This window comes from Anoplopoma fimbria, chromosome 12, assembly GCF_027596085.1.
Source record: "Anoplopoma fimbria isolate UVic2021 breed Golden Eagle Sablefish chromosome 12, Afim_UVic_2022, whole genome shotgun sequence".
Lineage (NCBI taxonomy): Eukaryota > Metazoa > Chordata > Actinopteri > Perciformes > Anoplopomatidae > Anoplopoma > Anoplopoma fimbria.
The window spans coordinates 16,671,974-16,685,618 of record NC_072460.1 but is presented as its reverse complement, the minus strand read 5'-3'; the positions used below and the strand labels follow the sequence as shown (position 1 = coordinate 16,685,618).

At 38.7% G+C, this 13,645-nt stretch overlaps 1 protein-coding gene across 2 annotated transcripts; it reads left to right on the top strand.

The window, feature by feature from the left end:
• The first annotated feature begins 7,336 nt into the window (after positions 1-7,336).
• rnf41 (ring finger protein 41) lies at positions 7,337-12,504 on the top strand. Of its 2 annotated transcripts, none has more exons than XM_054609656.1 (7): positions 7,337-7,461; positions 8,208-8,304; positions 8,415-8,530; positions 8,626-8,897; positions 9,202-9,337; positions 10,731-10,834; positions 10,944-12,504. In XM_054609656.1, the coding sequence occupies exons 3-7, from the start codon at positions 8,441-8,443 to the stop codon at positions 11,296-11,298; spliced, it is 957 nt and encodes a 318-aa protein (XP_054465631.1). In that variant the 5' UTR covers positions 7,337-7,461; positions 8,208-8,304; positions 8,415-8,440; the 3' UTR covers positions 11,299-12,504. The 2 variants fall into 2 exon arrangements, with proteins under 2 accessions (XP_054465631.1, XP_054465630.1); XM_054609655.1 differs by having other exon boundaries at positions 8,208-8,313.
• Positions 12,505-13,645: the final 1,141 nt, after the last annotated feature.

Sequence of the window (13,645 nt, the reverse complement as noted above, 5' to 3'; positions counted from 1 at the left end):
ATATATCTAGTGTCAGAAACGGAAAAAGCAATGTAAGGTCCAATTGTAGCAATAGTGTGTGTGTGTGTGTGTGTGTGTGTGTGTGTGTGTGTGTGTGTGTGTGTGTGTGTGTGTGTGTGTGTGTGTGTGTGTGTGTGTGTGTGTGTGTGTGTGTGTGTGTGTGTGTGTGTGTGTGTGTGTGTGTGTGAGAGAGATCGTGTGCAGCACAAACATTGCACTGCCATCCATTTAGGCCAATTCAGTAAATCATAGCATAAATGCCAATGGTAGATTTAAATGCGGGTTGGATGTTATAATATTTGGTCACAAATAAGGCCTGTTTGCCAAAATGTGTCGAGAGGGGAAACCCTTTCAGGAAAGCAGCAACGGATTTATGCATATGTTCAAGCAGTTTACAGTCTGACCATCAAATCTGAGCCATGAATTTTTCTAACTGAAATGAATGTAGGGTCAGTTTAGAGCAGGACAATTTGCTTTCTCCCGACTTTAAACTGTTGCTCTTCATTTTTCTTGTGTAGATATGATAATACAGGTAGCATGTAATAACCTAACTCTCTACATATTATACAGTATGTGTAGTAGTCTTCCTGCATTGAGGGTCTGGAAAGGTTGTTTTCTTTTGTGGCATTGTTGGAGAATAGGCCTGCTGTTTGTGTAATATCACTCTTCTTTCTCTATACATATATATTTGTGTGGAGTGTAGCCTACAAGGTAAACTGAAGACAAGAGTTCAGATGAAAAACATTCATGTTCATCCATTCCATTGAGATTGCCTTACAGTACAGTAAAACAAGAGGGACTAAAGGTCTACAGTAGATATGATCACACATACTCGTTTATAGCCTATATTTGACAAAAATGCACCTAAGCTACACCCATTTAGTGCCATAGAAACCTTTATTTGCCTTTAGACATGATTCATTATTACTTGGTCAGTAAATAAGTAGGCAGGATTATTTCTGTTTTGTGTTTGGAGCTGCATGTCTTTTCACCAATTATATTAGTCAACAAAAAACTATAAATATTTGCATGGGATATTAGTACTTAAATGCAAGTATTCTGTTAAAATTTGATGTTGGTTGAAGTCTATTGTATAATTGGACATTTTTGAAGAATATAATTAGTCCCTTTGGTATTGGCAAAGCAATCCCTTGGTTGTGCTTTTGGTTAACAAGATGGTTTATAATGTGTGTGTGTGTGTGTGTGTGTGTGTGATAGTGTGTGTGTGTGAGTGTTACCTGGAGAAAAAAAATGATGTCCAAATAAAAAAAAAAAGAAGCATGGTATATACAGTATAGAATTGATTTGCCTCAATGGATGTCTCGGTTCTTACTTGAAGTAAATGGCAAATTTCAATTCAACTCTCTGATCCACTGTTGAGCCTTTTGCCTTAAAAGCTGAAAAAGGAAACGATACCTGGCAGTACCTGATGATAAGTTGCATCACCTGTAGAGTTATGCTGCTTGGTTGGATTGCGTATAAAAAACAAACAGAACTCTTGGCTTATTTTGGTCTTGCAGACATCTTTGGGTGTCGAGAAGCACACAAATCGATTGAGGTAGCACATAGCTCGAGGTTGCCATGGTGCAGAGATTGTCGTGAGAGAGGTTAGGATATCGCCATATTTGCCACTGTGAATGGAACGAATTCAGAATTCACTTGTAAACAATCAACTTTGGCTTCTCCGTCATCCAGAGCCAAATGACCTTGGAGATAAAAGTGGTGTACCTCAAAAAAAAAAAAAGGGGGTTGGATAGAAAGGAAATTCTTATGAAAAATGCTTGTACAGCTTTGCTAACAAAGAGTTAAAATCTTGTGGTCTCTCTTGTTGTTGGTAGTGTAATTCTGCTTAAACCAGCCTAAATCAGAGATGTATCTACGCGGAAGTGTTAGATTAGATGGCAGATGTCTCATGTTTCCTACCTTACAAAGAGGCAGCCAACTGCACCTTGTACTTATTATTGGACCTGCAGTTTTACCTCATCAGTGATCTTTTGTGTGACGACGCTGACATTTATCCTCTGTGATTTCTTCTCGTTTCTCCTGATGCCAGTCGTGTAGATTTCTCTCTTTGTAGTTTGTGTGTGAGAGACTTTTCAATTTATGCATGTCAAACCTAAACATGCACAAACATGCCCTTTTAGAACAGAAAAAGCAGTTTCAACACGTTCTCTTCATTACAACCAACAGATGAGTCTATTATCTGGTGCAAGTCGTAAAGGGTGAAGGGTTCAGTCTAATTTACAGCGGGGAATGAAGGTAGCTATAAAACTTTACCTCTGAAAGTCAAAACAATACAATTTGACTGTTTATGACTCATGCTAGTTTGACCGCCTTCCCTGCCTGAACAGTTGGTTATTAATCCCCCCCCACCAATAGGACCTGTGTAATATCGAGCACAGTGGTGGCATGGTGCCTTTTATTTGTTACTACCGAAAGGTACGGTCTTCCATTTGTATTTCCCAGAAGCCTTATAATGGGGAAAAATAAATTACACTGAAAGTACACGACACAGCTCATTTTCCCTCTGAGCATGAATATTTCAACCCAATGTGATCTGAGGAAAGAAAAAAAAAAAAAAAAAAAGGCCTAAATAGCTCCTTCTGTATTAGTCTGGATGTTATGATGCATTTCCAGTGACTGAGTGCTCCCTTTGGGTGGCAGAATAAATTGCACATTACTGTTGTGATTTAAGGCACATCAAACATTGAACGGATGGGGATCAGTTGTACGAAAGCACAAATCCAAAGAAGGCACCTCGGGGCTCGGTTGGCTCTCCCAACACCCAAGACGTGAAGGAGCCTTTAGACCAAATTTAGGCAAAGATGAGAGGAAAAACATTGGACTCCTCTTCAATGCAGAGAACATGCGTTTTGATTGTCAGTAACACATTAACTGTAGAAAGACCATTGTCTGGAATTTCAGAGCTTTCGTTCCGATTGTTCTTCTCAACTCTTTGGTAATCATCGACGATTAGTAACTTCACAATAAAAAATAAAAAAACCAAATTGTGAGATGACGCGGTACCTGCATTCAAGATCAAGTTAAGGCAAACTGTTTGTTGTGACTGTGTTGCAAATTGATTGTAGAGATTGTGTTGTGTTATTTAGGGTAGACTGACTACAAGTAGGGTTGCAGTAGTAGCTGTGTGCAGTGTTAATAACCGTGTGATCATACTATAGAAGTGACGTAACATTTGTTGTCTTACCACGACATTAAGGCATGAATCCTCTTCTCTCAAGCTGACCTCGTTTTTGAAATAGACAAAAGATAAAAAGTGCAATAACCTTTTGTTTATTATTGCTTCCTCAGTTGAAAAAAAATATATATTATTTAATATGCCCTTTCTGTTAACACCAAAAGTCACTCATCTGTAGCAAATGAAGGATTTCAAGTCGTCCTTCTGTTTGTGAGCAGAGAGGTGGCGTTTGATAGTGTGAGTGTTTGATATTTCATTCTTAAAACTGTGATATCCGACTTTAAAAGCTGCCTGCTCAGAGAAAGAACCGTGCACAAGTTGACTGATAGATTTGAGTAGGTGCATTTGTTTTTCATATATTTTTTTTTTTACTGATAGACTTTGATGGTATTGTAGTTTGGACTTCTGGTTTATAGCCGGTAGACATGTTCATTTGCATGTGTAGATGTGTATATGCATCCTCTTCCTCTTTGAACGAAATGTTTTCTCAAAAATATTTAGACCTGCTGTCAGTGATGTATGCGGATAAAAGGAAATATGAAATGCCTTATATTTGTTTTCAATGTTAAGCATTAAGGGTTTTACGTGTCCCTCCCTTTTCAGCGTGTAGCCTAAAGCTTGTACAGTCGAGAAACTCATGAGATTTATATCTTCTGTACAGCCTATGTGTTTTTCAGAATTTGTTACTTGGAGGTCCTGTGATTGTGGTTTTTAGAAAAAACATTCCCCTTTGAAAGTGCCGTTTGTTTTCACCAGCAGAGGATGTGTCTTTGGGGGGGGGAATTAATTTCCTCAAAAGGAAAACAAATGTTCAGAACACTTTCCAGTGTTTGCTCTTGAACCTGTTGAACTGAATGACACACGGTATTTGTGCAGGTGAAATAAGGCAGCAATCTTTTGACAGAGCACCTTATAGACTTGTCCTTCTGTGAGCTGGAAGTAGTCTCACACCGAGCTTGCTTACTCTAAAGCAGAGCCATATCAGAGAATTTGCCCATTAGGAGCCCCCTTTGAATGTGCTATTAGGAATAGCCTACTGTAGGAAAGGATGTAATACTGCATGTTCTGTGACATTTTTGTAGCGGCTAGTCCCTTTCATGTTTTTATGTTTAGTCTGCTTCACTGTAGATGTTGCCAACTCATTGCAACTCACAAGCTATTAACAATCCATTCGCAACTGGACTAAAAGCAGACACTGATCTGCTGCTGAGGCAGCCTTAATTCATTGCAATTAAAAAGATGACAGATAAAGGGTTGCCTGTTTACTTTGAGTGGCTTATCTGGGGAAATACAAAGGAGCCCGTACGAGGGGGAAGGACTCTGAATCAGGGCATGTGATGAGTTACAATCAAATAGTTTTACAGTGCACCTTCACGAAATAAAACAATAAAAAAGATAAGAATTAAAAAAGCTGGCTCGTCCACCAAACATTCCAAAGTTGATTTTATTTTCCAGAGTCCTGTCCCGCTGATTGAGGAAATCTTTTTGTTTTTGCTGGTGAATGAAGAGGGCATGTGTGTCAATGACAGGGTTCCCTATTTAGCCTAACGCTGATTACCTCATTTACAAATCTGCAAATATTCTATTCTACTGTGTGTAAAGGAGTCAATGCCATCACCAGCAATGTGGTCTCTACACCTGTGATGACAACAGGACCAATGAAGTTACTCTGTTAAAATTAGCCACTTTAGAATATGACCAGTCTGAGAAAATAGGGTTAAGACACGATTAAAAGGCAGAAAGGGCCTCTTAAGATTTCTTCAGTTGGTAAATCACCACAACTGCTACACCAGTCTGCATCTGGAGCTATCAGGAGAGTGGCAATTTTTAGATTTTTGTGTTTTTAATTTGGTAGTAAAAGGTGAAAATCTAACATTGCAGTTGTTACACACTGCTCCTCAAACACCGACTGGAATAGCAACTGTTGGCACTAGCATAGTTTAAGAAGTCGAACCGAAGCCTGGTGTATCCCACAATTATTTAAGTGAAAGATCATGTTCGCATCACTTGCTGTTTTTCAGTAGCATTTCTCCTACCTCCTTGTTTTGCAGCCTTGAGTATTGTTTGTCGCTCCACCTGTTCTGATATTAAAAAAAAAAAGTCTATTCACAGTACAGGAATACAGATTTATCATAAGCAATGGTAGTTATACATTAAAAAAAAAAAAAAAAAAAAAGGTGTGCTTGGTTGTGCTGTATGTGTATATGTCTATTTGACGTTGGAAAAAACATATTTATGAGAAGCATTTATACGACAAATTACCACTGGAATGTGAAGCCAGACAATGTTATGATGCAGATTATAAAGATAGTCTATCCCCTTTAACATTCAGTGGCGAATGGTCAGAGGATTCATCTTTTTTTTTTTTTTTTTTTTTTTGGAAATCGGTAACCATGCATTGGCTTCTTTTTTTTTTTAACACCACCTTTTTCTTTGGTTTCCTCTTGTACGTATACTTCCCTGTCAGCCCTTCAGTATGCATAATTTCAACATTTACTGCTTCATTCTGGGTCAGCAATCGATTGCCCTGCAGTTGTAATGATACCACGGTTTGTCACAAAGAAGATAGTAAGGTGGATTTGTTATTCTGTACGGGGGCGAGTTTGAGCCCCTCGAGCCGTATGCCTTTGAATCCATTTGTCCACGCCGAACCAAATTCTGCTACATAGGCACCTGTCTCCACACTGCCCCGACATTTTACATCCAGTTTGACTATAAGGGGATACAGGACAAGGTGAAAGGTTTGAGGTTTTCTGACCAGGACCCCCTCCCAACCCACCAACCCATCCACCCACACCTAATCCAGGACAGGTCCAGACCCACTCCCCTCCACCCACTGTCACACCTAAACCTCAAGCCATTCATTTTTCTGTTTTAGTTTTTTCGACAATGCAATCCTGAAAGCACTTTGCCTTGTTATTCCTTCGTGTAAACGTGAATGATGATTTGTTACTAAATTGTTAAATATGTAAAAGATCATTCACTGTTTTGAAAAACCTGCATCTGTCTTTCTGACGTTAAAAGAAAAGAGAAAAAAAAACAATTTAGTGACATTAAACCTGAATCTATTTTATAAAATGTTTGCTGCAGCCAATTGGTCTTGTCATTCAGTATTGTGGCTTAGGGTTGTTTGTGTTCAATAAAGTGCTATTGCTAAATATTTTTTTGAGTCTGAAGTTTTTTTGAGTCTGATTCACCCTGGATTAGCATTCTGTTAAATTCACTGGAATAGCTCCAAACTATGAAGCTGAATACTGTTGAATGCTTCTACATTATTTGTCTGAAAAAGTTTGAATCAAATCTTCATTTAAATGTGAAAATGTCACAGCTGAACAAGGTTCTTCAGGGTTTAACGTTAATGTTTTAGGTCAGAAATCAAAGTAAATTTTTACTAATGTTGTTGCATTACTGTGGAAACAGAAAACCTTAACAAAAAGACAGAAATGTAGATACAGCGGTAATCAGTTGTCCGTTAACTGTGCTAATGTTAACATTGCCTGGGGCCAGATTTAATGTGAACACAGCCACATGCATTGTGAGGGCATGAAATAACACTGGTAGTGAATGATGATGACTCATGTTTTCAATGTGCTGCTCCTTCTTTTAAGCCACATCCTCACACACACAAACACTCTGCATGCAGTGCACTTACTTATTTCATGCTGGCGGCTCTTCATTTTCTTGCTGTTTAACTTCTGCCTCATACAGGGAATTGCAACAGTGCACGGCTGAGAAAGAGACATTTCATACCTGATGTGTTGCAAAGTATAAAATGAATAAGGAAAATGTGCATTTAAATGAATGTTTAAATTCATTCCACAGTTAATTCATTCATCATGGAGTTATACTAATATTCCTCTGTTGATGCATCTCAGCAAGTGTAACTTCTTACTTATAATTATTTATTTATAAATAAATAATTTATTTAGCATTTTTAATGTCATGAACACTGATATTTCACAGGTTATAAATAAATATTTTTATTAAATGGTCCTTTTAAATATATTTTTTCAACATTTTCAAGACACAAAAACAGAAAGGTAGGTTGGTTGATGTATCGATTTATTGGCTGATTGATTGATTGATTTTACGGACCAATCAGAAGCTCCTGTTGTACGTCATGACGTAGCCACCCGCCTGCGTGACGACGTCACAGAGGTGTAGGATGTAGCACAGGACGTGTCTAGCGAGCTACTAGCTACAGTAGGACGTCAGAAAACACACACACATCGTGATTAGGATCTGTTTTATTACATGGTCAAGTAAGTATATCAGTCCGAAATAATGTTTTCTTCTAGCGTGGCTGATTGTAAATCGCCACATGTCGGGTGTAGTCTGTCCAGACTGAGGTCTGTCTGGTTAGCTCGATGGCTAACATCCAGCAGTGCTATCTGGCGTTAGCATCATTTGATTCATGGCGAGGAAGCTACACTGACATCTTAACTCAAGCACCGGGGTGTCCATTCATTATGACACCTGTTTATCTCATTATAAACCCACATGCATTGTGGTTTAGTTTAATACGTAACAGCGAAATAACACCAGACATGTAGGTTAGCTAACGTTAGCTTGGAGGGTTAGCTTCTTTGCAAGGCATGCTGAGTGCGATGGGAGATAAAAAAAATGATCTGTGAACCGCCTCCGGACCGGTGTGTGCTGCCTTCAATGACAGTGGGTCACCTGGGACAACAGGATGCTCTCCTCAGACTTGAACCTCGGCTGGACATCACTTTATGGTTCAAACATGGCTCAGTCACTGTACTTTTTTAACACCTTTTATTGATTTAATAAAAACACAATAATTAGATTCTTCTCGTTATTACATTTCTATAGAAGTATCCTGGTAAAGAGTACAGTTTGCGTCTGATAATAGATTATAGATCAGCAGCATCAATTGTATTCATCATGTGCTTTTAGATTATGTATCATAGCTCAGCTTCAATCATCAGCTATCAAACAGTATACTGAAAACCAAATAATCCTCGTGAATATCATCATTTTTTTACAGGGAGTGTCTGCGTCTCTTTCACCAGACAGATTGTTTCTGCCAGATGTGATGTATCAGCTTTACACCAAGAGCTGAATGGAAGCATTTGAGGCCTTTTGTGAGTGAGGTAGGCTCAAAGTGATTGTATTCATTGAAAATTTACAGTCACAAAATGACGCATTTTTTCCACCTCTGACAATCTCATTTGCTTGGTTGTGTGTTGCCCAGGAGGTCTTGGATCCCAGTAATGTACCATGGGGTACGACATTACGAGGTTCCAAGGGGAGGTGGATGAAGACCTGCTGTGCCCTATATGTAGTGGAGTGCTCGAAGAACCAGTGCAGGCAAGTTCCTGTCTGAAAGATTACCCACTCTTCTTCACTTTTGCATGTTTCAAAGTTTTTATTTTATGGGCTCTGTGTTCTCCTTTTCATTCCAGGCTCCACACTGTGAGCATGCCTTCTGCAATGCCTGTATAACACAGTGGTTTGCCCAGCAGCAGATATGTCCTGTTGACCGCACGGTAGTGACGCTAGCTCACCTCCGGCCTGTGCCCCGCATCATGCGCAACATGCTGTCCAAACTTCAGATCAGCTGTGACAATGCGGGTTTTGGCTGTACAGCCACACTGCGGCTGGACCAGCTGCAATCACACCTCAAGGACTGCGAGCACAACCCCAAGAGGCCTGTCAACTGCGAGGAGGGATGTGGGTGAGTGGCTTCCATTTGGCAGAAATGGACTCTGCATCGCAGCTGGTGGCTACATTGATTATTATTTTCTAGTCACCCTTTTGAACCAAAGCTTCATAAATCTAAAGAGGCATGTCATGTGGCAGGTGTAGTTCATCAGAACACAGCAGTTGCTTAACCAAAATGAATAATTATTGTCACCATTAAATGCTGTAAAATATAATAAATATATGATTTACAAAAATGATTGACCTGTCCTCTGTATCATATGGTATTAAATCCTCTATTTTCTCTCTGGTTATTCCATCTTCCCTGACAATTGCAGGCTTGAGATGCCCAAAGATGAGGTGCCCAACCATAACTGCATCAAACATTTGCGGAGCGTCGTCCAGCAGCAACAGACGAAGATTTCGGAGCTGGAGAAAACGGTTGTAGAGCATAAACACCAGTTGGGGGAACAAGTAAGAACATTTCCCTGCTTATTGATGTGTTCACCAAAATAAACTTTATGAGCCAAGTTCTTAAAAAATTTGTAGTCTGTGGAACCGGTTTTGAAATAGCCAAGAGCATATTTCTTTTACATGATTACTTTTATATTTACAGTGAGTTTTCTACTGAGAAGAAGCTATGATTCACTCTAATTCAGTTACTAAATGAGACCTGAGAGATTTGTCACGATGTAGTTATGTAACGAAGAAGCAGAATGTTAATATACAATTAGCATTTAACCCTATAAGGCACTGCTATAGCAGGGCTTTCCACAAGGATATAGTATGATTATTGTGAAAGAGTAGCCAGCTTGGGGGGTAATTTCGTTGTAAAAGCCCAAATTTGGTGGCCTCTGACAAGTTCTAATGCTACTTTTTCGATCATATTCACTCATCTTAATTGTTGCATATTTTATTGAATTTGTCTACCAGATTGTAAACATGTAGTGAATTATCGTAAAGGAGAATCTGAATTCTTGTGTGTTTTAGCCCTCAGAGTCTGTAAATAGCTATTACTATTTAAAACCATGCCTATTACAGACTAATGAGAACTTTTGCAGAAAAGACTCATTAGACCTTATTTAGTTTATATTCATTTATTTACACCTTCATAGGCATATGTATAAGTAGACATAGGCCTCATTCTTTGACAACATTGACTGTTTTAGTGGATGTTTTCAATGCATCTTAAAGATGTCTCTGCTGTAAAAAGTGCAATGTTAATAAATTCATTCATTCATTAATTCATTAAGACTAAGAATGTCCATGTGGTGTATTTGGAAAATGCAGTGCTTTCATTGGACTTTTTAATCTGTAGAAGTAGTTTCCAGACAACCGGTCTAATTAGAATGTCCCCAATCAATGCAATTCTTAATGTGTTATGTCATCCTTTTTATTTTTGCAAATAATGATCAAACACTAAAGACTACTCTCTGCTCTCTTCATGGCGGGACAAAACCTCTCAGCTGAGCACACACACACACACACACACACACACACACACACACACACACACACACACACACGTATATATTCATATAGAGCATCTGCGGGCGGGACTGATACGGACAGATGTAGACGTTTCTCTATCATCATGCTTGCATTGTTTTTAAGAAGAGGCTATTGGTCAAATGTACAGGCATTGCAAATTGCAACTTCAAAACAATCAACAATTATAAATGTAATTTATATAGTAGTTTATGGAAAGCTCTGCGATTACATTATATATTTTTGATAGTTAGATTGGAGTCTGACGAAGCTGAAACGATTTAGGATTAATATTAATAGTAGTCCATCTATAAGTTCCTGCTTATTTTAGGAGTATTTTGTGATATCAGTCACTGAAGATGATGCTTTTAATTTCCAGAAACGGGACATACAGCTGCTAAAAGCCTACATGAGAGCAATCCGCAGTGCTAATCCTAATCTCCAAAACCTCGAGGAGAGCATTGAGTACAACGAGATCTTGGAGTAAGTGAAATTTCATCCTCTCCAATGCTTGTATTCTAATACTTTGTCTGAGAGCTGCAGCTCAATCCCTTATTCTCTTGTGGTTTTTCCCCTTTTATCTAATCTCCAGGTGGGTGAACTCCATGCAGCCTGCCAGAGTGACACGCTGGGGTGGCATGATCTCAACTCCCGACGCTGTGCTTCAAGCAGTCATCAAACGCTCGCTCATCGACAGCGGCTGTCCTCTCTCAATCGTGAACGACCTGATTGAGAACGCCCACGAGCGAAACTGGCCGCAGGGACTGGCCACGCTCGAGACACGGCAGATGAACAGGCGCTACTATGAGAACTACGTTGCCAAGCGTATCCCTGGCAAGCAGGCGGTGGTGGTGATGGCCTGTGAGAATCAGCATATGGGGGAGGACATGATCCTGGAGCCGGGCCTGGTCATGATCTTTGCGCACGGTGTGGAGGAGATCTTATAACTTTACAGCGTACTGAGCTGATCCAGAGACTAGTGGGGAGGACGTTTTGCCTGGCTGTGACGAGTAGAGCTTTCCTCGTTGGAGTGAAACCTTCTGATTTTAAATCTGGCTTATTTCAAATATAAGAGGCTCACTCCTAAGCTTGATACCTATGCCTTAAAGTAAGGACAAATATATATTAGGAACCTGGCTAATAGCAACTTAATCTGACTGATATCTGAGATAAAAGGTGAGATGTGATGTTTACAAGGTTTATATTTTGGTGCATTATATGATCTGATTGTTCTGCTCCATGTCCTAATATAGTAATGAGCTTGAACCCCAGTTTAATGCTCTCAGTTGTATAAATGCTTGTAAATACAAATACTATATTGAATTATAAATGTCATTCTCTTATTCCTCTCACTGTAATTGGATTGTGATTTTTGTTTATCTCGGTTCTGTTTTGTCAGTTTGTGTTACTGTCTGCAGGGACTTTAACTCTGAAGATTTGGCGTGTGCTTGCTTTAGTTTTTAGTTTTTTGTGAATATTTCACAAGACATTGTGCTTCTGAGTTTTGATTGTCTAAACCTTCTGTGCCATTTGTTTTATTTATTGTGTTGCCTTTTACACAAACATGCTTGAAAATGTTACCATTTGACGTATGGAAATCTGCCTTTTCGGTGCATTTGAAGTTCATTGCAGGAAGAAAATTGGTTTTGTGTTTTCTTTGTTGCCTCAGTTGTAAATATCGTCTGTATGTTCGGTCCAGTTGAAGTGTTAAATTAGAAGTTTAACATTTGGGATTTAACTATGTATAATGAGTTTTGTTTGACAAATCATAAAGGTTCACTTGATATTTTAGGTAATTCTTACGTCTTTTTCTGATGATTGAAATATAGGCATTGATCTTCTCATTCTTCACAGTAAGCAAACATCTGTTCACTGACATGTAACCACCAAACCATGACTTGGAGAATGTAAAAATATTTGTAAAGTCACTCTTATGGCTTTTTAGAGGTAAAATGTTTCACCATTATTCACTTATCGCTGTAGTAAGACAAACAAGACTTCAACCATCCAGTATGAAAGCCCACAGAAGTGCAGTATACATAAGTTAAGATGGTGCCCTTTATTATTTTCCCTCTTAAATGTTTTTGTTTGTTTTGTGTCTGTTATGTACTGTGTTGTACAGACAAGAAAGTAATAAAAAATGTCAAACTTCATCCCAACAGAATGTATTTTTCTCACCGAGATAACAAGTTTTTATATTTAGCAGTTTAATTAGGAAAACGAACGCAGTTCCTAACTTTACCACACCATGTCATCAGAGATCTGCAGGGCGTGACATTTCTTCAGGGCACATCAGCTGAATAAATTATGGAGAAACATAAGTATAGAGAAAAAAAGGGCTGCTTTTAGAAATCTGGGTGAAGAGGAGGGGATGTGGGATGTGAAATGCTGTCGACCCAGGTTAAGATAATGAAAAGGAAATTTTTTAAAACAAAACTACGGAGGTCTGACTGCTCTGACCTGACTCACTCTCCTTTTCTCTGTCTAACCCAGACACCCACATGTTTTCCATGTCTGTTATCCTCTCTTGCCAGCCTCATCCTCATTGTGGAGCCTAATCCCTCACCATTGTGGTCACTGGAATGTGAAATCATGTGCTTTACCTAATACTGTGGCTCTGTTGTCTACAAACATTATTATGTGATGTGGTTGGCTGCTGCAAGGCGTACAGCAGTCCCCATACGAAGCAACGTGTTAAGTATAACTCAGAATATGTTCATGAATATGTTTCGATGAACCTTAAAAATGTTTACAAAATGTACAGCCAAAATACTTGAGACCCGTATGCCTGATGGAGGAAGTATTCATCACCTTAAGTAAAAGTAGCAGTACCAATCTGAAAGTATTAGTTTCAAGTAATGTTTGTCATATACAACAATTACATTTGTGGTAGGCATTACAAGTGCAAGTGCTGCAATGAGAATGTATGTGAAGTATTTTTGGCAAAATGGAATGTATAAGGTTCTTGGGTAGTTTAATCAATAAAAATGCATTATATTTTATAAACCCATCATATGTTTTCTGAAATATATTTGATGGTAACTAGTAACTATAGCTGCCAAACAAAGGTAGTATAAAGTATAAAGGTGCAAGAAATAGAAATACTCAATTAATAATAAAGGTGTCTTCATGCCTTGTCATATTGGGACAACTGGCCTACAACAAACCGCCTACAACTAATCCTAGTTTAGCCAACGTCAACTACCGCTATGCTTATGTTACATTCTAAGAGTTTACCTGTTTAATTAAACTAAGGTAAGTAAGACACCTTGACCTTTGTGAGGCTTTTGTTTA

Bases quoted from the DNA above. Each gene is read 5' to 3' on its own strand.
- rnf41 (XM_054609656.1), top strand. From the start codon at position 8,441: ATGGGGTACGACATTACGAGGTTCCAAGGGGAGGTGGATGAAGACCTG. The intron at 8,898-9,201 runs GTGAGTGGCTTC...TGACAATTGCAG, and splicing joins AACTGCGAGGAGGGATGTGG to GCTTGAGATGCCCAAAGATG. The intron at 10,835-10,943 runs GTAAGTGAAATT...TCTAATCTCCAG, and splicing joins GAGTACAACGAGATCTTGGA to GTGGGTGAACTCCATGCAGC.